At 48.6% G+C, this 26905-nt stretch overlaps 1 protein-coding gene across 2 annotated transcripts in view; it reads left to right on the top strand.

Annotated features, from left to right (window-relative positions):
* Window positions 1–26905, top strand: part of SLIT3 (slit guidance ligand 3) — a 592271-nt gene that overhangs the window by 462917 nt on the left and 102449 nt on the right. For both annotated transcript variants that reach the window (XM_081826287.1, XM_081826286.1), the window contains exons 9-12: window positions 7364–7505; window positions 17217–17288; window positions 22125–22196; window positions 25819–25890. In XM_081826287.1, the coding sequence (XP_081682413.1) occupies window positions 7364–7505; window positions 17217–17288; window positions 22125–22196; window positions 25819–25890 (358 nt within the window). The remainder of the gene's footprint in view (window positions 1–7363; window positions 7506–17216; window positions 17289–22124; window positions 22197–25818; window positions 25891–26905) is intronic.

The following is a 26905-nucleotide window of genomic DNA, read 5'->3' as shown; positions in this document are numbered from 1 at the left end:
GCTGTCCAGGCTTTCATGGGTTAAAAACAGAACACTATGCAGGGGGTTGCTTTCTGCAAAGGTCTAAGTCAGATATAATGGTTGGCTGAATTGAATATCCCTGAGGAAGGAAGCACCACCATCTTAGTGGGGTGCAGGAGGAGCACCCCCTCCAGAAGGTTCGACCTCTTTAATAACTGTTAAAGGCAGTTCGTGAGGCTGTGTTAAAGGGATGCCACAGGAAGCTGGGTGGAGCAAGACTCCGCATGTGCACACTCGGAAGGTCAACGAGGAGGGCTGTTTTCACGCACTGACCATTTCCCACCCCACCCCTACCATGCAGGGTGCAGGCTCCACCCATGGCAGAGCCCACAAGGCATCTGCGTGAGGCAGTTTGGTATGAATCTGATCCCACTGGTTGTAAACTGCGAAACCATCAGTGCTCCTTGTTCAAGCTCTTCCACCAGTAACTCACCAGAGGAGGACTTCCGTCGAGAAAGGCAGGAATAAGAACATATCTGTAAAGATAGAGGTCATCTGCTCAGGAGAAAAAAAGGCATGGGGTACCAATTAAGCCGTCCCTGCATGTAGCTTCATCACCAGTGGCCCCTGACAGGGAAGCATCAGAAAACCTCCCTGAGCCCTTAAACCATATCAAAAAATTCACTAAACAAATGACTCCGGAGACAGGAAAGAGCTTTATCTCACTCAGCCTGGGAGGGCCCTGCCTGTTCAGGTCCCTGCTATCTCCCTGTGAATTAAATCCAGCCGACTGGAGCCAGGCCTCTTCTCCCCAGAAGCCCTGGCTATGGGCGCCTTATCATTCCAGCTAACCCAGAAATTTGCTAGCAGTGCACTTTGACAAAATTCATCTCCTCTGTCAACTTACCCTTCCAATCGAAGGTATTTATTTTCTTCCTCTAAGGAGACACCAGGGAATTTTTCAAAGGGTGTGAGACTATATTTTATTTTTTATTAATGTTTTTTTACGGTATACAGCTGGAATGCTTGGTTTCCTTCAGCTACTGCTGTGAGGATTCCTCTGCGAACCTTTCTTGTTTTCAAGAGGAGGGTCAGGGCCCTAGGACTAGAAGGGTCTGTGGTCCCTGCCGCTTGTTGCCTGAACTGGACTGGGACTTTATTGAGCTCATGATAACAGACCAGAGAAAAGGTTCTATTTTGGCCATTACTCGACTCATGTGAGTTGCAAGTTTTGTTTTTTTTTCCCCATCCTTACCTAAAGGGTTTATGTTGGGGTTTAAGCTCTAGGATTTACCTTCCATGCATCAATCTTCTGGTGCCTTAATCTGAAGAAGTTTCTATTAGTCACAATTTGTAATTCAAGGGTATTAGTTAAATATTTGACCTCTTGAGTCAGTTATCTCTTTCATTTAAACATCTTTGTATTCATTGGTTTGTCCACCTATTTCACACTTACCTGCCCATAGCCTTTTAGCGTGAGATACCCTTTCCTGAAGATCAATCTTGTCTTCTAGTGCGAAGGGCTCACGTCAGACATTTTTCAGGTGCCCCAATGCCTAGAACAATAGTTGCTCCTAAAAGCCTCTCAAGAAACCCTTTCTCATTTATTATTAAAAATGAAAGAGGCATATCTCCCTGGAAACAAGAAACTTTCCCCTTCTTTTTCTTTTTTTTTTTTTAATTTGGGACTAGTTACTAAGTATAAAGATAATTAAGGTAAGCCATGACTAGCCGCCCATCTCCTTAGGAGGTTTTAATTAAAACACCATAATTGGACATGGCAAGAATGAGATTATTAGGTTTATTTAGCCATTCCTAAAATTATCATGCCTCTGGTATTTAAATCACGTTCATTTATATTCTCATCATAATTGCTCAAACCCCATTGTCATTGCAGTCTGTTGTTGGCTTTTGAAAGGCCAGAGGCCAACAGGGATGCTTAATTTGAATGCTGGAATTAATTTATTTCCACATGCTCACAAGACCATTGGATTTTTCAATTCTGTGCACTCTGCTGGGTGGAAGTCCCTTTAAAGACAGAAAGAAAGAAACACAGCTCTAACAAGAGTGTCCCCCCATCTCCAGCGTAGCTTACACAGTCTGTGTCTTGGCCCCTGAGCTTCCTCAGATTCCCAGGCCCTGGTGGTTTTCAATGTCGCGGCAATAAAGAGAGGCATTTGGGGTGTCTTTTTGGTAGAGGAGATGGTACAAAGAGCGCTGGACCAAATTTTAGAACTTTGTTGTTCACTAGCTCCGTGATCTTGAACCCTTTGCTTGACCTCCCTATTCTTCGCTTTCCTCATCAGTATAATGGAAATAATAATAATAATAGAACCTACGTCATGGGGTTTTGTGAGAACCAAGTAAGATCATGTGTGCAAAGCACTTGACGCAGTATTGGGCACATAGGAAATATTCCATAAGCGTTAGCTGCTATTATGAGAATGACGTCATTCTCAGTTTGGCCACCACTGTGTCCCTGGGCAAGTACTCTCCCTCCAAGGGATGGTTTTCTCACCATCTCCGTGACCCTTTTTAGGTCTGAAGTTTGATGACCTTTGCCCCATTCATTTGGGCACACAAGTTAGGACTGTCCACTTTTGGCGTGATGCCGAATAGAAGAACAAAGTTGAGGAGGCAGCCAGGCAGGAGCCAGTCTCCCCAATCATCCCTCCTCCTCCTCTCTCAGACTGGACGGGGTGTGGTGCAGTCAGCAGAGAAAGGATGATGTGATCGCTGTCCCTGCCAGCCGTCACAGGCGCTTCCCTATGACAGGGCTAGCTGGGGATGCACTCCTGCCCTCGTGCTCATTGCGGGCCCCCGCCCCTGCTGGGAATCAGCACCCTGATACTCAGGGAGGAGCAGGGAAGGGCCAGCACCTTGGTTGCCCCACGTTCTGCCCTGCCCTGGAGCACTGGACCAAAGACATCAGGCCACAGTCTGGGGAGTCAGGAGAACCAGAAGGTGGGACATCTCTGTTTGCTCCTTGTGTGGCACAGAGGTGGCTCTGGTTCCAAATTGAAATTCTTGAGCTGAAGTAGTGATTCAGAAAGGGGAGACAGGCCCCGAGGGCAGACAGGTACTTGGCCCACATCCCCGTCTCCCTGTTCTGGATGAGAACTTCCTTTCACCTCAGGGCAGCAACATTTTCGTCCCGCTGAAAGAGTTCCCAGGGCGGATAGCTTGGGCACCCATTTAAAAACAAAGAGCAAGTCCACGTGCCCTCCAAGTTCATCACGACACATCTCTGAACAGGGATTACAGGGGTTCCGTGTGCTAGTGAATCACTACACTCTGATTGAAGCTGCAGTCTTTGCCAAGAGGAGGAGGAGGTGGTAGCGGCAGGCAGGCTTGCTCGGGGACAGTGAACATTCATGGGCCCCATGGGCACGTGTTCCTGCAACAGGAGCACGCGCGTGCCCGTAGGCAGACACAGGGCCCAGATCGTCCCCTCCCTTCAAAGATGGGTGGAGACTCTTTCCACCCCGATCAAAACACTGTTCCCGTTCCTCTCTGCCTCTCACGCTGGTACAGTACTCCTAGAATTTCCTGGGTAGAAATGTGGGTGTTTCCTCCCTCTGTCCCCCTTGGAAATCCACTGTCACCTGCACCACCCCCATCACTCTCAATATATGTGGACAGGAAAGGCTGGGAGGGAGGGATTTGCTGACAGAGCTAAGCAGTGTGCCTAGGACACCCTTACCTGTGCAGGTGAGCGAGGCTCAGAGAGAGCCCCAGGGGACCGGGCGGATGGCCTTTGCTGGCACTGAGCTGTTGGCAGAAAGACCTGAGCTTCAGGCATGAAAGTCCCATCCACCCAGTAGCCACACCGTCCCTCCACAGTATGGCAGATCCTATCAACCAGAGCCCAGGGCCCTCAGAACTCAGGGGGCCTCCCCTCAGGGCCCTTCTAGAAGGATTGCCCCTGCCCCCCATAGCTTAGTCACAGTCAGCCCCCACTCTGCCAGGCTTCTAGACCAATTTCATTCATGTATTCATCCTTTCACTCACCCTAGATATATTTACTGAGTTCATGTTTTGTGTTTCAGCCCTATTTTGGGCACTGGGGATGTAACAGGACATAAGACAGAACAGGTCACTGCCCTTGTAGAATATACATGCTAGTCGCAGTCTGTCCAAAGACAAAAAGCCAAGGGGAGGGACTTCTGCCATCACAGCACTCACAGGCTCAAAGGGAAGTGGGCTCAGTCCATCGGGCATTGATCGGAGGGGAACGTTTCCAGGGAAAATGAACCCATCTTTCAATCCCATCTTAAACCTGAAGTGTTTTATTTCAACAAGAAGATAACACCCTCACCATGTGTGAATGCCTGGCTGGGGAGCCGCCAGCTCAGGATGCTGACAGAGGCTATAATTACCTTTGTTTCTCTCTGCGTAATTAAAGGTGTTGTTAGTGACCTGGTTGTGGAATCTTTCTCAAAGGCTTTTTTTATCTTGACAACATCCCTTGAAATGTAGCACATGCCGCCTACAGACTGAGAGCCACCCTCTGAAAGACCCAGCTCATCCCCAGAGGGGTTCAAGACTACAACCTGGGTCTGGTTGAAACTGATTTAATTTCAGCATAGATGTCAAAAGGGGCTTTTTGGGAAAAACTCCATTGCAGAACTTCTTATTGCCCACATGAGCCCTTGACTGTAATGTCTTTCTCCCCCACTTCCCTTTCTGGCACACCCCAACTGGGTAATATTTTGACAGGTCAAAAGAAGGACGACCGTCGGATACCCTCTGCCTCAGTGGATGGAAATACAGGAGCAAGGCTTCAGCCTTCCGTGTAGCCCCTGACATTGCCCAAACAGGAAGGTGCCCAGGGTGTGCAATTCACCCTGACTTTGTTAGGTACCTTTTGCCCCCAGATGTGGAGGGCCAGGCCTGGCATTTTTCTCTGGGGAGCATGATCTGCACTTCAAAAGCCCTGACATCTGAAGCCCTGCCACTCCCAGCCTCTCTTGCATGTGGCGGGGTGTATGTGTGTGTGTGTGTGTGTGTGTGTATGTGTGTGTGGCAGGGCTCTTCCCACAGTAGATCCTCTTGACCACCTGCAACAAGGTGGAGCAGAGGACAGACAGGTGCTGTTGGGTGCCCTACTCCTTCTGCTTCCATTCCTCTGAAGACCAGGAGTTATGAACCTTTCCATCCAGAAAGGACTTCAGGAGTCATGCAGTCCAAACTCCTTACTCACTGAGATGGTAGCAGAATAGCTCAGAGGGGTATTGGTGGCAGAGCTGGACTCGTTGATAGTAGTGATAACAACAACTAACATTACTAAGCTCTGACTTTGCGCCGTGCATTCTTCTAAATACTTTACATGCGTTCACTTCCTTTGCCTTTACAACAAAACCATGCTATGAAATAAGTATTGTCATCATCCCCCATTTCACAGATGGGGGAAACTGAGGCACGGGGATATAAGGATGAAATAACAGAACCAGGATTCAAATTGAGCCAGTGGGACTCCACAGCCGTAGCACTCTCATTCCTGATCTGCGGCTTCCATAGGCTGAGTCTCTGGGATTGCCATTTCCTCAGAAATAGAAAACTTTCCCAGTTTGGAACAAAGTGCGTATCCCTTCTCTCAGAGAATGTTCCAGTTGGGGACTTTGGTGTAAGTCATCATTTCTCTGGCATTTTTCATGGTCTCCATGAGATCTGCTGGTGCAACACTGGAGAGTTTGAAGTCCTTGGGCCCTAGACAAGAATATTTTCTCAAATGTCCCAGCTAGGAGGATATTTTTAAATATTTGGTGTGTGTATGAGGGAGAGAGAGAGGAGGTGAGGCCAAGGGAAATAAGAATCTTTGATCACTGGGTTAGCACTTTCCAGCAAGGTAAATGTTCCAGATCAAGCCACTGGCATCCCTTTGAGCCCTTGCGGAAGGACCTGCCCCAGGCACAGGGACTGTCGAGTGCGGAGAGGGAAACTTCCGCTTTGAGTCTCAGTGTCCAAACAGGCATTTGCTGCAGGCCCCCTTGGTCCTCTGATGCAACCACTGTAGCTGGACCCTCTCTGGCTTCCCAGACTCAGCTTCTCCAGTGAACAGAGGCCAAACCAAAATTAGTTTTTCCCTGCAGACGTTTTTGTGTTTCATATTTAATCTCTACCCAAGGGCTCCCAGCCAGAATTCCCATGTCCGAGCAGCAAGGAGATCTGCAGAGTTGGTCTGAGCTTGTTCTTAGCCCATGGCCCTCTGCTCTGGGGGTGGGGGTCTGGAAAGACATTGACATAATCCCTGTGAACTAGATCTAGCAGGCATGGGATAAGGTCCTGAGGAGGTTTTGGGGTTGGTCTACCTTTTGGGCCACAATGTCCATATTTGGAAAACTCACCACAGGTTTGAGATTCTTATCTCACTTTGAAGAAGTAGTGATAGTATGAAAACTTTTATGTCTTGAAAACATTTGAATTTACTTTTTTTTTTTTTTTTAAGATTTTATTTATTTATTTGACAGAAAGACACAGCGAGAGAGGGAACACAAGCAGGGGGAGCAGGAGAGGGAGAAGCAGATTTCCCTCAGAGCAGGGAGTCCAATGCAGGGCTCCATCCCAGGACCTGGGATCATGACCTGAGCCGAAGGCAGATGCTTAACAACTGAGCCACCCAGGCGCCCCTTGAATTTGCTTCTTGTGACCCTTTGAATTCTGAGTTAGTTTGCTAATATATGTATTTCTCTATGTTTGACTTTCTAAATAAGCTCCTTAGATGCCATTTACCTGGGTTTTTTACCACTTTGCTTTACATTCATACCGGTTCTCACCTCAAAATTAAAAGCTGACTCCAAGCTTATTTGCCTTTTTTTCTAATGAGGTAGATTTTATTTGCATGTTCTCTGGACATACAAGCTATTTGAAAATGCCTTGGATGATGTCACTGCTAATGACACTTGGACAACATCAATGCCCCAAATAATGAAATTCTGATGCCTTTTTTCCTCCCACTTGGTTTTAGGAGTGAGTTCTAGCCTCTAGAGTAAAGAATGAAAATGTGTCTATACTCAGCATCCAATCCCCGGATAAAAGCCAAAAAACATGGGTGTTCATTCAAACATTGGGCTGAGAATGTAGTCCCCGTGTACGCAGTGTGCATTCCAGTGGCGTATTTTCACGTGGGATTGACTCTGCGAGCAGCCCTTTCTCTGAAAGATGAGGATGATGGGATGACAGAGCAGGTGGAACAATCCAGAAACAGGTCAAGGTCAGAATCTCTCCTCTTGGCTCAATATTTGGCCAGTGGCAGCTGTGTCTCCCAGATGAGGGGACATGTCAGCTGGTGAAAATGTCAGGTAGCTTTCCAGGAGGTGATGCTGGGAAGTGGCGAAGAGGCACAGAAGGCCGGGCGGCTCCTGACCCTGCTGTGACTGACCGCTGTGTTCCTGCCCCACAGGCCCCCACTCCGAACCTCCATCCTGCAATGCCAACTCCCTCTCCTGCCCCTCGGCCTGCACTTGCAGCAATAACATCGTGGACTGTCGAGGGAAGGGCTTGACTGAGATCCCCGCCAACCTTCCAGAGGGCATCGTCGAAATGTAAGTGCCCCATCTGCCACCCTCTGTCCCTGGCTAGTTCACCTCTCTGTCTTAGCCCATCCCCCGGTGTGTTAGAGCTAACTATGAAAAACACTCAGGAATCTCTTTGCCATCCTTCCAGGCTCTCCCAGGCGTGGTAGATTCCAGAGCACAGTCAGCAAACTAGGCCCGGTGGTCCAAATCTGCCTACCACTTATTTCCGTAAATAAAGTTTTATTGGAACACACCCACACCTATTGTGTAGGTATGGTCTATGGCTGTCCTCGTAAGGCGGGCTTGAGGAGTTGTGACTTACGGCCCACCAGGCCTGATACATGTGCTCTCTGGCCCTTTACAGTGTTTGCCAGGCCCTTCCCTGGAGTCGCCCTGGGATGACGTTCTAGCTCTACCATCTACTAGCTGTGCGACTTTGGGCAGAATAATTGCTCTCTTTCATCTCTAGTTCTCTCATCTATAACAGTGTGATAATTATAGTATTGTCCATGGGTGGTTGTGAAAACAGAAGTACTGCACGTCAGCCCGTAATACAGTCCTTGGCACGGGGGTACGTGCCCTGTGCAGCAGTGGTAGTATTGGCGGAAAGTACATGAGCGGCGAACTCATTTCATATCTGCCATTATGTGAGCAAGAGACTGAACTGTTCATCATTTCAGATCAGATTCTTGTCCCCGAGACTTGGTCTGTAGGTCCACAGACAAGACTGTGTGCGTCCATGTGTGTGCACGGATGTTCAAAGTTCCACTAAAAGTAGGTTGACCGTATAGCTCAAACTTGTCTACTCTTCCCCCCGTGCATTAGACAATGGCCAGTTTCTCATTCTGGATTGAGTAGAGGGTCAGTCAACACCGACCTCAAGATCACTCTTTAAATGACCACAAGTGTTTTCATGTTCTACCTTCACTTTTAGGTGGCTTTATTAAAAACACGGTGAGATAGAACCCTCCTACTCCAGATATCATCAGATAAAATCCTCCAAATAAGACACACGTTCCCCTAGCCTCTCTGTTGCTCTTCTCCCCCCCTTCCTCCTCCTATGCATGCCCTTCTATTCCGATAGACGGCCCATTAACTCTCTCAGCCATTCACACATTCATTCAGCAAACGTCTGTTGTTAGCCCGCTATGTTCCAATCGTAGTTCTGTGCTTGAGGAGCATCAGTGAATAAGAGACATAAAATTCCTGCCTTTATGATGCTTGCATTCGGAGGAGGGGGGAGGTAATAAACAATAAACAAAGCAAAACAGGGCGCCTGGGTGGCTCAGTTGGTTAAGCGACTGCCTTCGGCTCAGGTCATGATCCTGGAGTCCCAGGATCGAGTCCCGCATCGGGCTCCCTGCTTGGCAGGGAGTCTGCTTCTCCCTCTGACCCTCCCCCCTCTCATGCTCTCTCTCTCTCATTCTCTCTCTCAAATAAATAAATAAAATCTTTAAAAAAAAAAAAAAGCAAAACAAATTATATGACATGATAGAAGGCGATGGCTTCTGTGGAGAAAAATAAAACAAGGAAAAGATTCAAAGTAACTAGGGGGGACAAAACATGTGGCTATGTGGAGGAAGACTGTTGCAGGTGGAGGGCACAGCACGTGCAAAGGCCCAGAGGTAGGAGTGTGCCTGCTATACCAGAAGGCCAGTGTTGCTGGAGTAAGTAAACATAAGGGAGAGCGTTCGAGGATGAGATCAGAGAGGCAATGAGGAGCCAGATCAAAGGGACATTTTAAAGACTTTTCTCTCATCCTGATTAAGATGAGAAGAAACATGATTTACTACAGTGGAGAGTCAGTTTCTTCTTTCTTCATTGGTTTTACCAGCTTTTCCCTAATTCCCTTCAAAACTTTCTTCCCCCAGCGTTAGTAGACACAACTCACGCCTGCAGGCAGGAACCAGTCAGTAAAGCGTCCTTTTGGCCTGACACCCACACTTTCCATGGCCTTTGCTCAACCTTCAGTCTTCCTTTTGGCAAGAACCAACAATTAATTCACTTCACATTTTGCTGTTTCCCTTCACTCCTCATGGTGTATTGCTCTCGCTTTGGAGATCCCTTCCATGGAAGGAGCTCACTTAGACCCCATGCGGCTCCTGCTCATCCCCTTCTCTTCTTCTCTGAATTCCTTTTGTTCCTGGCCTTACTCTCTTCCCCATTCCGTACTCTTTCCCCTTGTCTTTATCTTCCTCTCCTGATTCATTTCCCTCCTTCTCTCCCTCTCCCCCACCAGTGATCTTCCCACCTCACTTCCCAGCCCCATCTCTCTCTTCACCCAGTTAATGCTTTGCTCCTTGTCATAAAAGCTGCCCACCTTCCCTCTCCACCCATGCCAGGGTAGGGCTCTGGCCCTCCCAAGTCAGACGTTCTAGACAGAATTCTTTCCCATGTTCATCTCATTTCAGATTCCCAAAGATCTTTGCTTTCTTTCTCTGCCCCACTTCGTTCCTTTCTCCCTCCATCTGCCAGGTTTATCTTCCCTCTTTGGCAGCCATAGATCTTTCCTCAAACCACAGCCTGATGAAAGAGGTCAGTCTAATAGTCAAGCTGTAACTTGACCCCTGCCAACCCCTGATTCACCCTCCTCTGCCCCACATCTTTCTACCTCCAACTTGGGCCTCACAGGCACACAGCTCAGGTGTCTGGGAGAGAGAAATTGCAGATGTCCACATCAGAGGTGAGACCCATGCAGACCAAGCCATACCTGGACTGTTGGGCTCATACCTGGACATCAAGTTTTTAAAGGGATATTAACAGGGTGCCTGGGTGGCTCAGATGGTTAAGCGTCTGCCTTCGGCTCAGGTCATGATCCCAGGGTCCTGGGATCGAGCCCCACATCGGGCTCCTGGCTCAGCGAGGAGTCTGCTTCTCTCTCTCCCTACTCATGCTTTCTCTCTCTCTCTCTCTGTATCTCTGTGTCTCAAATGAATAAATAAAATCTTTAAAAATAATAATAAAATAAAGGGATGTTAACAAACTAGAGTAGCGATTTCTGAAAGGCTGTCGGATTACTGATATCTTTTTCCTGGTGTGAGGTAAAGTGAGAAAAACAAGAACAATGTGATGTTTTTCTGTTGAGCAAAACTATTCAATTTAAAAGACTATCCTTTATTTTAAATTCCTGGGCTCCCTTATTCTGTTACTGTTGTTTTTTAAAATGCCCTCTATCTTATGAAATGATGGTTGCTGAAGGCAGAATATATATGCTTGTGTGTGCATGCACATGTACGTGATAAATATGTGTTTAATCACATATGTAATTATTATGTAATTATAAATGTATGTCTCTATATAAACGTGTATTATATAACACACACACACAGGGCACCTTAATTGGCAAAATAAAAGGTCTGGAACCACCTAGCCTGTGAAATCTAAAAGTCTGGGAATGACCAATCTAGCTGGAGTGCTTCTAAAAACAAACAGCCACAAACAGCAACCAGGTTCTTAAGAGTGTGGACCTTGAATTCAGGGAGCTAGATCCACATACTAGCTCTGGCCCTGCCTTTTAGCTCTTGGTTAAATAATTTTTCTGAGTCTTGTTTTCCCCAACCGAAACATGCGGAGGCCAGTGGTACCTTCTTAACAGGTCTCGTGAAAGCGAAATGAACGTGTGCTGTCAAAAGCTCAGCGTTGTGTCTGACACAGAGGATAGGCTGTCAGCCAGGACTGTTGGTATTTTACTACTGCTAGTACTACTACTACTACTACTACCAGTTCCACTTTTATTAGGCTCAGTGAGAAGCGTTGGGCCATATCATAGGAGCTGGAGCTACCCGCATACACAAACCTTCCCCAACGCTAGGTCAGGTTCTTGAGGGTTATGGATGAGAGAAGAGGTTCAAGAACCAGGCTAGCCACTTGCATTAGGAATGGAGCCTGGCAGGAGCTCATCTTCATGCAAATGTATGCAGACATGGAAATAAGGCTGCCCCTGCTTGCCGAGCACCCACGGCCCACCAGACAGATTGCCCAGGATTTCTCCTTCTGTGATGAAATGAAACTGAGACATTAAAGAGATGAGACAAGATTCTATGGTTAGGAGGGGATGGGGAGAGGTCACATGTAAGAGAGACCTTTGAGGAAGAAACCTGCTCATTCTTCAAGGTAACAAAGCCCTTGCCTGGGGACCCGTGTGTTGGCCCTGAAGTCTTGAAAACAGCTGAAACGCATCCTCATAGCAGGGAGAGAAGACCAGCAGATGGGGGAGGTTGAAAGATGAGATAGAGAGTAGAGAGTTGAAACTGCAGTACCTAGCCCAGGATGAATAGGAGGTGTCTGATTTATCATCCCAGAGACATCTGAATGTGACTTTTTACTGTCAGGAATTCTGCCTTTTGTCCATGGCACCCATACAGTGCAGATTTCCCCCCTCTCTTTAGGGATGCTTGGCACCCTATCAGGCTCTCCAGGCCCTGTGCACAATCCTCAGCCGGTAGTGATTCTCTAACACCTCGGGAGGGGTTCTGCACTCCCCAACTTTTGAGGGGAGGAAGGGCTATCTCTCATGCAAAGCCATCTGGCAAACTCTTTTAGAATTTTTTTTCAAAGCCAAAGCAGCTCCGAGGACTGTGTGCTGGTCTCCCCGCATAGCAGAGCCAATTCCTCTAAAAATAGCTTTCTTCCAGAGAACCCACAGTGAGACAGCTCCCTGCAGATTTTCCTCGAAACTGACCTCCCACCAACGGCACCGTTCTTGCTGCTCTCTGTCGTTTCTCTGAACTAGCTCCAGCCTCTACCAGGGATAGATTCTGGGAAGAGCCAGAGGCTCACACCTTCCTCTCTTCTGTGGTCTTCTGTCTTCCCTCCAGAGTCCTCAAGGCTCAAGAGGACCATCTGTAGCTAGAGCTTCATCTTAATCTCTGTTCCATCTTCTTCCAGTTTGCTCTGTCCCCCGCACCCATACATACACACACACAGCGCCATCCAGTGTGTCTCATGCCCTCTGCTCTAGCAGCTCAATTTAGTTGATGGAGAAAGGCCGCGGATGGGCTTCCTGTCGAGTCATAAGTGAAAGCATCTGGGGGAAAGGTAGCCATCATTTCACCTCAATCCCATTGTCTGGGGTGAGGAGATAAATAGTGGCTTATCTGCTTAACAAAAACACATATTCTCCCATTATACTGGTCACCAGGGGATTTTAAAAAGAGAGGATGGGAAAGGAAAAGGAAAAAAAAGCAGACAACAGAACAAAAGGACTGGAGGGTTCTGGAAGCCACCACCATCCAGGATTCTTCAATGTTCTGAGAGCACCAGGTTTCTGAGGGACTGTCACATGGAAGGTGGGGAGATGGGGTGGGATGGGGCAGTGGAATAAAAGGGAAGCGGATGCAGCGCAGAATAATTAAGAACAGAGCCTTGAGATAAGTAGTCCAGGGTTGAATTCCCAGTTTTGCCTCTTACCTAGGGCACCTTTCTTAACATCTCCTGCTTCAGTCCGCTCCCCCCTTTGCAAAATGGGGCTCATCAGCCCTACTAGAGATTTTCTATGAAGATTAAGTAGCACAATTGTGCAGAAAATTAGCACAATGTTTGGAAGACACTGAATGGAACCTAAAAAGAAAAACCTATGCACGGGGTCACATGTGCAACATGATAGAATGGTTTAGTCTCAAGTTCCCATACTATTTTTCTTTCATTTTTTTCCTAAGATGATAAAAAAAACAATTCTCTGGGAGAGGCATCTGGGCACATGCATATAATCAGAAGAGCGAATCTGGCTCCGTGCCTGCACCTCTGTTTTCTGTCGGCAAATGCCAGGTATTGTGCAGAGCAGGTCACAAATGACTCATGTCACATGCCCGCAGCCCTCATCTTTGTTGTTATTATACTAATAATAATACTTGCTTTGTAGGATTGTTGAACGACTAAAAGCCAGCGTGCAAAGAGCCCAGTGTCTAACATATAAACGGCCCTCAATAAATGGTAGATGTTTGTCCTTCTTGCCACCTCAGCCATTTCTGCCACCAATACTCGAACCCAGCTCCAGAACCGCTCTATCAGGTGACTCGTAGCCTTGCCGTTGCGCTGCCGTGCCCCTGCCAGTCTCTCTGGCATCATGTTGACTTATGCACTGCTAGAAATATATTGTGTTCAGTCGCATGTTTGCAAATGACAGATCATTAAGGAAGCACCGAGAAACTAGGGCAAATCAATACAGAGCGCAAATGGCTGAAATCCCCATCAGATGTTCCCATTGTGTTTACTGGTGCCGGAAGATGTTCAGATGTTTGATTTGTATGTTTGTTTTTATGCTAGTTCTATTAAATCAGTTTGCAGCCTGAAGAATGTTTGCCAGACAAAGAAAGACCCATGTGCCATTTAAGAGAGACCTAAAACAGATGTTGGCTTCAGACACCTCTCTAAATGTGACAGTTTTTGCTGGTGCTACTGCTTCTTCTCATCCTTCACACCTTTTGTCACTGGGAATATGGATCTTTGCATGCTTGTTCCAGGCTGTATAAAACCCACCAGGGGCTATCTGCTGCATAGAAACTTCGTGTGTGCACACTCACTGTGGGCTTACTCCCTTGACAAAGGGGCCGTTTCCCTGAGGATGAGCTGGCAATGACTAAAAATGGAGATGCCTCCGCTCCAAATGGGATTTGGCAAAGCTCGGTGACGGAGAGTTGAGGTTTTTGAATGGGACGAACTTGAGTTTCATCCCAGCTGTAGCTCTTCCTGGCTATGTGAATCTGGACAAGTGACTTAACATCTCTGAGTCTCCATTTTCTCACGTTTAAAGTGGAGATGGTAATAATGAATAGGACTTGCCTCAGAGAGGTGTAAATATTAAGATAAACCAGGTAAAACTCTTAGCCTAATGCCCGACTTACAAGCACCTGATAGCTATTAGCTCTTACTATTGTCATTATCCCTACCCTCACCTTTACTTTGCATTTGAAGAACACTGACTATTCACAACTACACCCCCCAGACAAACTCTGATGCCCCTTGGGGCAAGGTTAACCCACATCGTGGCACTTGCCATGGCCTTGGCACTCCGTAAGGGGTTCGGTGCCCAGCCAGGACCCACAGCAGCATAAGCAGCAGAGAGGCTGCAGAGACAAATACCATCCCTGGAGTGTGTGCGTCTGACGAGTACGGGACGCACAGAGCCGTCCCTGCAGAGATTGGAGTTCTTTGTTCAAAACCACACCTTTGCACTCTATTTGCATATCTATATATATTCGCATCTGTACAGCGTCTCCCTCAACTCCTTCAGCCTTTTTACAAAATACCGACTTCTGCAGAGGCTGCCTGGGGTCTTAACCTCCCGAACCTTTCTGTGACTTTGGGGGAGTCACTTTAGTCTCTAGGCCTCAGTTTCTCTGTTTTCAGAAAGAGAGGCAGGCAGTATGTCCGATGGGTACAAACAGATGTCAGCTCTGCCAATTACTTGCTCTGTCACTCTGGACAGGCTATTTGGTCCCTCTAGGTTTTATTTTCAGCATCCACAAAATGAGGCCAACACAGCTTGCTTCATAAATGTAAGGATTAAAAGAGATAACAGACATAAATCAACTTGGCCTCATAAATGATAGCTCTTCCTGTTTGTTATGTGAGCCATAGAATTTGGTTCTGTGATGGACCGTCTTGGGCTGTTGCTGTCCCCAGATTATTAAACTCCTTGGGGACAGGTACCACGTACTGCTCGCTGGTTCATCCCTCCCTCGGCTCTTACACCCGTCACTACAGTGGAGGTTAATTGAGTATGAATCGCACACATAGCCGGCTGACCTCCCACGCAGTGCTGACCTGACTCGCATGGGCTCTTGGCCTGCAGCTGGGAGCGGTGGATCCTCTTGCAAAAACTGAGGGCGTTGCCATCATTACAGACAGTGGCTCTCCCCAGAGGCATCATCCAGCCACAATCCCTTGCCAAAGTGGCAGGTGAATCACAGGATTCCTGGAGAGCATTTTCCACCTGACTGGCAGCCCCAGAGACCCATAGAGCCACTGCCTTGGCTGAGAAATCCCTACTGAACTCTGCTCAGCTGGAAAACAAGAATGTCCTTGGAACATCTCAGTCAAGGCAGCCTGCCCCGAGTCCGCTGCCTCCGTGGGTGGCTGGATCCGGTAGCTCACAGAGTCTAAGACCTGGTGGCTTGCTCTTGTGCCCTCCCATGAACCAGCCCGGCTCCGTTCAGCCAGCCTGTGCCCGTGTGCCCACAGAGCATGCTCCCCACCCCCTCCGGCACGCCACAAAGGCTTTCTTAATAGAGCATGGCAGTCTCCTTTGTAGACTCTCTTCATCCAGCAGCCAAGAATGATCTGTCCTGATGCTCCCTTTCTCCTCCCACCCGCCCTTCCTCTTTTTCTCCACCCACCCGCCCACCCTTCCTTTGGCCTGGAGAGTGATTTGTCTGTGTTATGGGTAGGCCTGACAAACCATTGCACATTAGCAGCTGAGATGTTGTTTGAAATGGGAAAATTGCTGGCAAACTGCTCTATTAGCGGTTCCAGTAACAAATACTCTCTTCCCCCAATGAAGATGAGATTGCAGAGGCACAAATTAATATGACTGTCTCCCTGACTCTGCAGCAGGGATTACTCTTCAAGATGAATGGGTTCATCACCGCCAGAAATGCATCCACTAGATGTAGCCTCCAAGGGAGCCGCTTCCGCCCGTCTGTCCCTTCTGCTCCCCCCATCCCTCCCTGCACACACCTTTTTGTGTGTCTTCCCAGCTGGGGGTATGGGGAACATCCATGTCAAATGAGGAGGTGATGAAAAGATCCACACCCTGGAGAAAAGGGAGATGGGCAAGAAGGAGAGGCTGAGTCCTTGGACAAGGCCAGGGCATTCACTCATCACCTCTAACAGAGGGTCCTGCCTCCCATTCAGGCCTGTGGCCCTCCACACCTGTTCTTGACAGGAAGTCATCTGAGAGGCGAGAGAATAAAGCATTGAGATGCTTGCTCACTCCCCATGGCCCCTTCTCTTCAAGGAAGTTCTGGGCCCTGGGCCTGTAGCATTTCTTGTCATTCTGCAGTCCCAGGAGAGGAAGCACTTCAGGGAAGTCCATAAGGTGGTAAAGCCAGGGGTTCTAGCAGCAGCCCCCGGGGGGTGGTCCGACTGGGGCCCCTAGGGGCCTTGGGATTTCAGGAAGCCAGTTTGATGGGTGTCAGGCTGGGACCCTAAAGATTTGAAGGCCATTTTTCCAGCACTTTAGAAGCCCATTGAAAAACCCAGAAACAAATATCAAATGTTGTAGTTTATTGTATGTTGTACTCCTGAAACTAAGTCAGTTATACCTTAATAAAAAAAACCAGTAATGAAGTCAGCCATTGTCATTCCTGCCTGTTCGGTACCCCTGTGGCAGGGAGGGGTTGAGTGTTTACTGAAAGGTGACATGCTTCTCTGGCAGGCAGGTATCACTGGCCCACAGGCCATCTCTTCTTCTCTTTATCCCTTTGACTTTTTCAGCACTCTGGTGCTACAGATTTTTTGAAGAAGACCTCTGCCTTCAAAGATGGCTTATGATAAGCAAGAGCCAGAATCCTCAAGGAGATGTCATCTTCTTTCATTTTTCCGATGGCCATTAGATCCTGGGATGGGTGCTCCTTCCACTAGAACATGGGTCTCTAGCTTTCACACAGTGTTTGCCTGGTGTCCTATAACCAATAGGGGTGCCATGTGATAAGAGGGACCATCCTGTCTTCAAGGCCCTCAGCCACCACCTCTTGACAGGTGGATGGTTAACTGACTCTTCTCTGCTCTGTTTCCCAGACGCCTGGAACAGAACTCCATCAAATCCATCCCTGCTGGAGCCTTCACCCAGTACAAGAAACTGAAGCGAATGTGAGTTTCCCCAGGGAAGGGATGAGGCTGATGTTTTTATGCGGGGGGTAATGGGTGTCCTGTGTCGTGGGCAACCTGCCCAGATGACTGCCTGCCTCGCATCCTTCCTGGAGAGTTTAGTGTTGGACCTGGAATGCTCTCTAAGATTGGGAGGTGTGGGTCAGGAGTGTTGCTTTCAGATGGTGAGGTATATGGATTTAGACACCTCAGAGCTAGGGGTCTCTCCAACTACAGCAAAGTGAAATTATCTGAGTCAGAGGTAGAGCTGAGTTGGCTAAAAAAACCTGTACCACCATTTTGACTGTCCTCGCTTTCATGATGTGGACCTGAAATAGGAGTGTCAATAAAGCTGGGACAGTGGCCTTGTATCCGTCTACAGCACCCTAACCAACATGCCTACGGCCATGCACACACACATCTAACAAAGAGAGAGCGTCTACCACGTGCAGGAACTGCAGGGTCTCTGGACGGAGTGTGCACTAAAACAAAGTTTGCTCCTGTGGAGCTTACATACTTGAGTGGGAGAACGCAGAAAAGAAACAAGTACCAGAAATTGGTAAGTACTAGAAAGTAAAACAAAGGAAGGGCCCACAGGAGCCTCTCTGTGCAGGTGACCCAAATGAAGGGTGGGAATAAGGAGCTCTCAGGAGAGAGCAAGTGACGAGCCCTGGGGAGCGTACGTGGATGGTTTGCAGAGCAGCAAGGAGGACGGGAGGGTGAGGGAGAGAGTGGTGGGGATTGTGTTGGAGAAGTAGATACGTAGCGCCAGATCCTGTGGACCCTTTAGACCATGGGTAAGGACTTTCTATTCTTTCTAAGTGAGATAAGAAGCCTTGGGCCCTTCCTTATCCTCCAACCACATATGTCTTGCCTGTGATTATCCCCACCATCCCCATTACCACTGCATCCAGGATCACTGACCACTGTATCCTATCAATACCTGGGGGACACCAACACTGCTGTTCCTTCCCTACCACGGCACCACTGACAGCATCATGCATCATGGCCCTTATCCCCGCCATGGGGGCAACATCATCACCACCCTTCCCCAACCCATGACTGCCCTGAACCCCGCTCTGTGAGTCACTCAGACCAGGGCGCTCGCAAGGGAGGCTAGTAGGATTCAGAAATGGCCCAGCCATTGCCAGCATAGATATTAAGAATAGGGGAAGGAGACACCTTTCCCTTTTCTGGGCTGAGAAGTCATTTATCATGGTCCAGTAATCAAAATGCTGTTTTCATCCCAGTTATTTACCCTCTCTGGCCCCCACAGAGGAAGAGAGAGCAGGTAGAAACATGCACCGACTCGATCTTGCGCCCTTCTGCTGAAGGCTGATTCATCGGTTTCCCTTGGGTAGGAGGGCCTCCATTAAAGAGGTTAAGTGTCTGCTGACTCCTTTGATGTTAAAAATAAACATCCCCAAGAAACAGTGGCGTTGGTAGGCTTTACCCTCGGATCTTGGGAAGGCAACTTCCCATCTTCCTGGAAATCCAAACCAAACAAGATTTTCTCCTGGTACAATTCCAGAAGTAGAAACCAACATAATGAGCCAGCCCTGAGCACGTACTTTTTTCTCTCCCCTTGGCAGCATCCTTGCTGGAGGAGCTGTATAAATATAGGCCTTAATATTTAAAACCTTGGGCCATTAATCTCCTGGTCTCCCTGCTTCCCCAGCTCACTCCATACCCCCCCCAAATTCATTTTTAAAGTCTAGCTTGATTATGCAGCCAGATAGTAATTTCAGTGAAAAATGACAAGTTCAGTCACTGCCCCAACCTATATCTCTTGCATGATTTAAGTTACTGCTCTAATTTTTTGTGAAGTCCAGGTAATTTAGAGCTTGGCTATGTTTTACTGTCCTTTTCTTCATCCCATTGGAGTTGCCATGATCTGTGCAATTCAAAATTCATAAGACCTTCTCAGTCATGACCTGCGAAGGGAATTTAATTTTTGATCACTTCTGATGCTACTGATATTTATTATGATGCCCTTTTTTTCCCCAAGGAGATGGCGGTAGGGAAGAGAGACCACTTAAAAATTTTTCCGATTAACAGAACTTCACAAACCAAGACTGAAGTATGATGGCTTGGGAGAAGTAGGGCCCCTGGTGAGAATGGATTTTAAAACCCTAAGTGTGAATTCCTCCTAGGTGTATGTGGCCAGTCTCTCTAACAGAAAGAAGTTTCCCCTCAACTATGTATGGGGAAACTATGTATGAACGACACCCTCCTCTTCTCTCTAATAACAAAAACAGCAACAACAAAGGATTCTCCTGGAATGAATGACTTTGTCCCCATTTCTCGTGGCCGGCTTAGTATAAAAAATACTTCCAGGTAAAAACTAGTATCAAGGTAGAGAAGCCATTTATGAGGAGCACAATAGGCACTAGAGAGAAGCCCCTGGTCTTAAGGGGCCGGTTAACTGACGGCGCAGGCAAATGGGGGCCACAGCTGTGCGACTTGGCCAGAAAGGCATGTTCTTCCGCTTCTGCACTCTTACGTAGAGTAGGATTCCACAGGTATCTGTCACCTTGGCTCTGAACCGTCTGGAAAGTCCACTGCCTCTCGGCCATCCAGTTTGTAAGCCCCGGGGCACTGGGGTATGTCTAAGACCGACCTGATGGGAAAACACTGTGGCCTAAAGGATGGCCCCGCGACCACGTGCACAGGAATCACTGGAGATGGGCTGTACATGCAGGTTTCTAGCCCCCTGCCCCCTGCTCGTGAAAGCAGACTCCCCGGGGGTGCGCTTTAGTAAACACCCTAGTGATGTTTGAGAACCACTGAGCAGGAGTGACCCAGAACCTGGAGTCAGCTCAGGGCCACCTGCTGTGGATCGGGAGGGCTCAGGCAAAGAGGTCAGGGAGCAGGAGATGCCTTCCCCAGCCTGCCTTCTGTGCGGTGCCGCTGCCCCGTGCATCCGTCATTGTGAAGTGAGGGAAGACCTGAGATGCCAAACACATAGCTGCGTCACGTCACCTGTGGCTCTAGGTCCTTCACCTTTTCAGGCTGCCATTTGCTTCCTGCAGAATTAAGAACTAAGATGAAGTGACCACCAGGGGCAATCCCCAGCTAAACTATCACTTGTCCACTTCTACTCCCCATCATTTTCAAGAGCACAAGACATCCCTCCCGTGTACAGAGAAGAGTGCGTCTGAAAGGCTAGCTGTGGCCTGACCACCACTTTGCCCTGACGAGGCTAAAGCAGAAGGCTCCCCCTGCTATCCCCAAGTTCCAGAACTTCTTCCTGCATGCTAGAGATCTAAATAGCTTGAAGAGACATCCCGTGATCAGGAAAACAAAACAGAACCCCCAAAACAAAACAAAAACCCAGGCTCGCTCAGCGGTCTGATCTGAGCACAGAGCCAGCGTGCTGGCCTGACATGCCTAGTGAGGCAGGCAGGCGGAGGGAGAGCAAGATTAGGATAATCCAGGGCATTTGCTTGGTAAGACCCTTATACAGAAGTGGAGCGCTGGAGAAAAGCCTGGTGTAAACTGACGAGTTTGTGAGCACAATCTGTGGATTTGTGAGAGGCGATCTTGCCAGCTAAAGGGATAAGCTCAACAGCTGTGCCTAAGAAGCCTTAACCTGTGAAATATCTTTCAACTTCCTGGCTTTGGAACCAGGGACGGAGGGAGCAGAGGCCTAGGAAAGGTGGCCATGCAGCCCTTTGAAGGCTATTAGAAGGAGGGGAGAAACAGACCCAGGGAGTGCGCTTCAGAGGCTGGGGGCTGGGGGTTTGGCCTCGCCGGAGGCAGTTGCTTAAGAATCAGCTTAGATGTGCTTTCTTCTCCATAGTCCCTCGGCTCCTCCTTGTTGACCCTCCAAGACCCCAGCTCGCTCTCTCCTACACAAAAGCAAAGACCCATTGATGTCTTTTGTTAAAAAAAAAGAACTGGAGAGGTGCGCTGTCTCTGGAAACTGGGGCAACTCACCTTCCAATGATAGGAGCCCAGAGGCCGCCCTCGAGCTAAGGACTCAGAGAAAGTCTTCCGCCTCAGTGAAGTGCCATTAGCAAGAACTAGAGGCTGGAAGTAACTGGGATGCAGGAAAGGGGCAGCCTCTGGGCCCTGAGGAGGAGCCAGGTCAGGGTGATTCCTCTGCACCGGCGGGCGCAGCCAGGGTGGCTGCCTTCTGTCACGTAGCCTCCCGCTCTTCCACCGGACGCCCCAGCCCTGGGCATCACCGCCCCCCCGCCCCGCCGCCGCGGGCTCACGCCCGTCTGAGGAACACTACCAGTGACAAATCCACATCTCAGAGCCATCCCATGAGGATCTCATGATGTGTTTGCATCACATGACCTGGAGGACGCACCGAACCAGACTTTAGTCACTGCTCAAAACCTCTTTTCAGGTCAGTAAGGAAAGGTCACTGGGAGGTGAAATGACTCAGGACAATATGGGGAAGAAAATCAGCATTGGCTGAGGCATGCGACAAGAAGATAATGCATGCCCGAACCCTGGCCTGTGTTTGGGTGAGGCCAGCTTCTGCTTTGTTGATGCTATAATTGCTAGGTAACGCACAACAAGGCCCCAATGTGCCTGGGTGCGGCCTTCCCTATGAAGGGAGGGCTCACATGTGCAAAGCCATATGTCAAAGTCAAGATGCTGTGGGTGAGCATTCTTTGAAAGCCAAGAAGAGTGAAACAAATGTAGTATATTTCATCAAGAGACAGTTGAACTGAATGGTCTTTAAGCCCTTTCTCTTGTACTGTGAATAAATAAACTGATTAATTCTCACTGCTTTAAATATCTGAAGTGCTCGATTCACACCTAGGAATGACCGTATCACACCTTGGAGCTGTGTTCTCAGGCTCTCCCATCAATGTTTTTTAGAGACATCAGCAAGAATCAGATATCGGACATTGCTCCAGATGCCTTCCAGGGTCTGAAATCACTCACATCACTGTAAGTGGGGAGCAGAGTCGCGTGGGGCGGGAGGGGGGGGGCGGAGTTGGCAATAGGAGAGGGATGTGTCCATATTTTTCAGGAGGTGTTTATCAAGGCTTTATGTTCCCTTACACACTTGTGGCAACCTGGTAAAAGAAACAAATATTTCTTCAGGGGAAATTGATCTTGGGGAATATTTCTACAACCCAAATGCATTATTTTTATTGATTAAGTGCCCAGCAGCCTTCCCAGTTATTGGCTTCTAATTCAAATGCATCTTCTGCTCTACCCACATTTCCCCTCCCACCCACGTGCCTCAGCAGTGCTCTCTAGGGACCTGGAGGGACGGAACGGTAATATATGTTTATTACCAATGTGCCCATTTCGCCCATCTATGTGACCTCGTCAAGGGAGAAGCTAATTTTCTTCCCCTGATTTTCAAGCTTTTCTTGAGTAAGCATCCACCCCCTCCTGTAAGGCCTTCTCTTGGATTTCACAACCCTAGGGCAGCCTGCTGGGTGGAACCACAGCCTCACCCACAGAGACTCAGAGACCCACAGGGGCAGGAAGGCATGGAGCTTTGTCCTGATTCTGTCAGTGACCCAGGGACATTATGGCCCAGGGGACGCCACTTGGGTCTATTTCCCCCCCAGACAAAATGGGGAGAGCTCTATCTTTCCCGCCTAATACACCTTCAGTGGTGACCATGATTAAAATAATTGGCAGTACCTATAAAGCACTTAGGGTGTGCCAGGAGTCTTGCAGGTTTAGTCCTCAGAACAACCTAAAATACAGACTCTTATCCTCATCTCTCTTTTACAGTAGAAGGAATCGGGGTGATCCGAGCTCCGCACAGACAGGAGCTTTTATCTGTTTTGATCCTGGCTGAATCTCTGGCACCTGGAACAGTACCTGGCGCACAATAATTGCACAAAAATAAAGCTTGCCGAATAAGTGTAATTATCCGACGTCCACAACGGGGGGAGGCAGGATTTGAACCCACACAGTGTGACTCCAGAACCCATACTCTCAACCCCATGTGATGCTGCCTCTTCACTCCAGATAATGTGAAAAATATACACTAAGACTCGAGAGGTATCATCAGCTGATATCATTTATGTCACTTGATGACCCGCCCACTGAGTAGGGGTGAGCAAGCTGTCTGTGCTTTGCTTCTCTCGGTAACCTGTTTGCTTAATTTATGAGCGGGCAGGTAACAAGATACACATTTTCCCCCACCTGGCCCCATCCCACTGGGAGGGGGCTGAGGACAGGGAAGCCTCTTGACTCAGCTGTTGCCTGCTGCTTGCAGAGTAAATTAGTTTCATTTATCGAATAGAACATCTGGCTGGGTTATCAAAGACAGGATCGTCTGTGAGATTAATGCCTGCTTATTGTGCTGAAGATCACAGAGGAGCAGAGGAGTGGCTGTGTGCTGCCAGGATCCTGTCCCCGCCCCCACCGTCCCATTCCCCTTATCTGGTTTCCCTCTGCTGGGACTTGGGCACAATCTGAGGACTGTGAGATGCTTCTGGTCCTGCAGGGAAAGAAAAAAAAAAATTCAAAATCTGGTTGCCAGACATGGCATTGGCATCCCACTGGCCAGTTCTGAAATACACTGGGGCCATAAGGGAAGTGCCCCCTCCCTAATTTATGCATTCATCCATTCAAGTAGACACCTACTAGGCACATAGAATGTGGCAGTGAACTGGATGGACAAGACCCTTGGTCTCATGGAGCTTGGAACACAAACATACCCAACCCAAACTCAGGAGTGGCCAAGCTAAAAGGCAGGAAAGCCTTGCCCGTACTCATTCATTTATTCTTTCAACAAATACTGTGCTAGACCCTGTCAGCTCTCAGCTCTAGGGACCCAGCCATGAGCAAGCCACATAATGTCACCACACGCATGGAGCCAACGTTCAAGGGAGCTGAGAGGTAGAGGCACAGAAAAACGTTTAAGTAAATGAATACATAAGTAATAGAACATGACATCATGAAGCGATGAAGAAATAAAAACAGGGTGACAGGTGGTGAAAAACATTCAAATATTCAGGAGAAGCTTCCCAAGGAAGAGCTGTGTGCACTCAAGACCTGAAAGGTGGGAAGAAGACAGTCAAGGAAAGATTTGAGGGCAAAGCCAGGTGGGTCTACACCCAGGTGGCTCCAAGGTAGACCCACAGCCCTCTTCAGTCTGCTGGAGAGTGGTTTTGACCCAGTAGGTTAGAGCTGTCCCATATGGAGGTATGATGGGTCATGTGAGCATCCCCTGCCCAAGTCCCTGGTCCCACCACCCCACCAGCTGCTGCTACACCAAAAGCTCTGACATCAGCCGAGACAAGCAGACAGTGACGCTACGGTGTTTGGCACAGTGAGCGGTGCGACATTAATATGAATTACAAATGTGAGCCTGAGCCATCATGCTGACTTTTATTTACTCATTAATTTGTTGAAACATTAATGAAACACACCCACCAGCTGAATGAGACACTCTTTTTCCTGGTGGCGTCTGGAAAACAGGGGGTTTGGTTTATCGCTCCCATTTACTATTTCCTCACCCTAATATTTTGTCTCCTCAAAGACGTGTAACAGCCTGGATTTGCAGTCTGAGTGGGGATTGAATATTGCATTCATGCAGTGTACTTCAGGGCCCAAGAGGGAATTGAAAGGAAAAAAACAAAAAGAAAAAAGCCCTCCTTAGCTCAGTTTCTTCCATGTCAGAGGAGGCTGGACCCAAGAGAAGCAGTCTGTGCCAAACGGATGAAAGCAAGGGAGGCCAGCAGGGTCCTCGGCGCCTATGTGGGGGGCCAACTGAACCCCCTGGGCACTGGGCTGGAGGAGCTGACCATAGAATTCTTCCCCAAGCCCCCCCACCAAGTTTCCGAAGGCCAGCCCACGAATAGGAGACATGGTGTGAGGGACCCTGTAGGTCTGAAAGAGAAAGGGATAAAAGAATCCAGAGTTTCTTGGTTCCTGGAGGTCAAGAAGGGGCTGGAGTGCAGGGGCCATCGCTCCGAGGTCACAGTTCCTTCCTCTCCAGTGTTTCCTGAGAGCCAGTCCTTGACTCAGCAGTCCCTGTGCCATCTGGATAGGACCCCAGATACCCAAAGCGCTGTCTGAATGGATGATTAAAGAACTCAGCTCAGGAATTGCTAGGATGCAATGGGATATTAAAAGGAAACGTTCTATAGGCTGGGCTCAGCCTGATCAATACCCATTGAAGACAAGAAGACACAGGGCCGGCCAGCTTCCTACACATCTTATTTATTGCTGAGGTGTGAGTCATATTAGCCACTCAGGGAGACACTACAGAGGGACTGCTGCTCCCTGTTGTGGATTATTTATTGAACTGGGCTGCCCAGGAGTGAAACAGGATGGAGCCCATTTCTCCTTGCCTCCCACACAGCCTGCCTCTCCAGCCCCTGGTGGCACTCACCTGCTCTCCCACTAGTAAGGAGGAGGGGTGAGGCCAGCCAGGGAAGGAGATGCTCTGAGAAACCCCACCCACCCACCCGCTGGAGTTGGCCGAGGCGATGGCCGCTACATGAGTGGGTTCCAGGGCCCTGGCCTCCACAGTGACTGCTCTCTCTTTTTTTTTTTTTTTTTTTTTGTGACTGCTCTCTTCTCTGCTCTTTTGCAGGGTGCTCTATGGGAACAAGATCACCGAGCTTGCCAAGGGACTATTTGATGGGCTGGTGTCCCTACAGCTGCTGTGAGTAGGCCCCTTGTCACTGTGTATGTCTCGGAGACTCTTTGCAGGTTCTGCCCTGCAAACTTCGAGCCACGCTCTGTACAGTTCTTTTGATTTTACACACACCAAAAGGAAAAAAAAAATTCTGAGCTGTCCACCCCACACCTCCATCACCTCTTTTTGGTGGAAAGGAAGCCAGGGAGTTGGCAGAGGGAGGCCAAGGTCAGTGTGAACAAATCTAAATGCTACAGCTCAGGAGCCTGGCCTGGGCATGAGTCACTGACCGTAGATCTGGGGCCTAGGAATTAAGCCTGAGTTGAATCCTACAAGGGGAAGCACCTTGCAGGAGTGTGCTGGGAATGTAGGGAACTCAAACACTGACACACCATGCTGCAAGAAAGCTGAAACAGAGCTGCTGACAGGCATGTGATCTTGAAGAAGGGTGGGGGTGGGGTGGTGAAATAATTATACAGAAGCGCATAATCAGTCACCAGTGTGACTCTCTCTGGGTAGGATGTGGCTGAGGGGGGATGTGTTTATTTAATTTAAAGAAAGGTTTGTTGCCTCGAATTTTAAGCTCTGGGATTATTTATTTGCATTTATTTCATTCTGGTCATTTGAGCTTAAATGTTTGAAGAGGATAACTGAACTCTGATATGGAGAGGCAAGGAGAAGAACCTTGTATTTTAAGATCTTATGATGGGGGTTAGTGATCTCTGGTTTGCAGTTAGGTAGCCGTGGCGAGTATCTGTGTGCGTGTACACATCCTTGCCCGCTCGGTGACCATCACAGTTCCCGTGAGTATGAGGAGTTGATCTTGAGTATCCTGCGAGCAGTGGAGAAGACAGGTCTCGGGGAGGTAAATGACTTGCCCTCTGTCACACAGCAAAGTCCGTGTGGAGACCGGAGAAGAGCTGACTGGAGAAGGCATTCAGCCCTTTGAGTAGAGATGTGCATCCGGAGCGCAGATGAGTGAGCGAGCGTGTCCGTGTCTTTGTAAAACCATCTCCAAGCCACAGGCGGTGAGGAAGGGCCG

Source organism: Leptonychotes weddellii, chromosome 7, assembly GCF_054177405.1.
Source record: "Leptonychotes weddellii isolate Sample4059 chromosome 7, ASM5417740v2, whole genome shotgun sequence".
Taxonomy (NCBI): domain Eukaryota; kingdom Metazoa; phylum Chordata; class Mammalia; order Carnivora; family Phocidae; genus Leptonychotes; species Leptonychotes weddellii.
The sequence above is the reverse complement of the archived record's forward strand: the minus strand, read 5'-3'. Positions and strand labels throughout refer to the sequence as shown.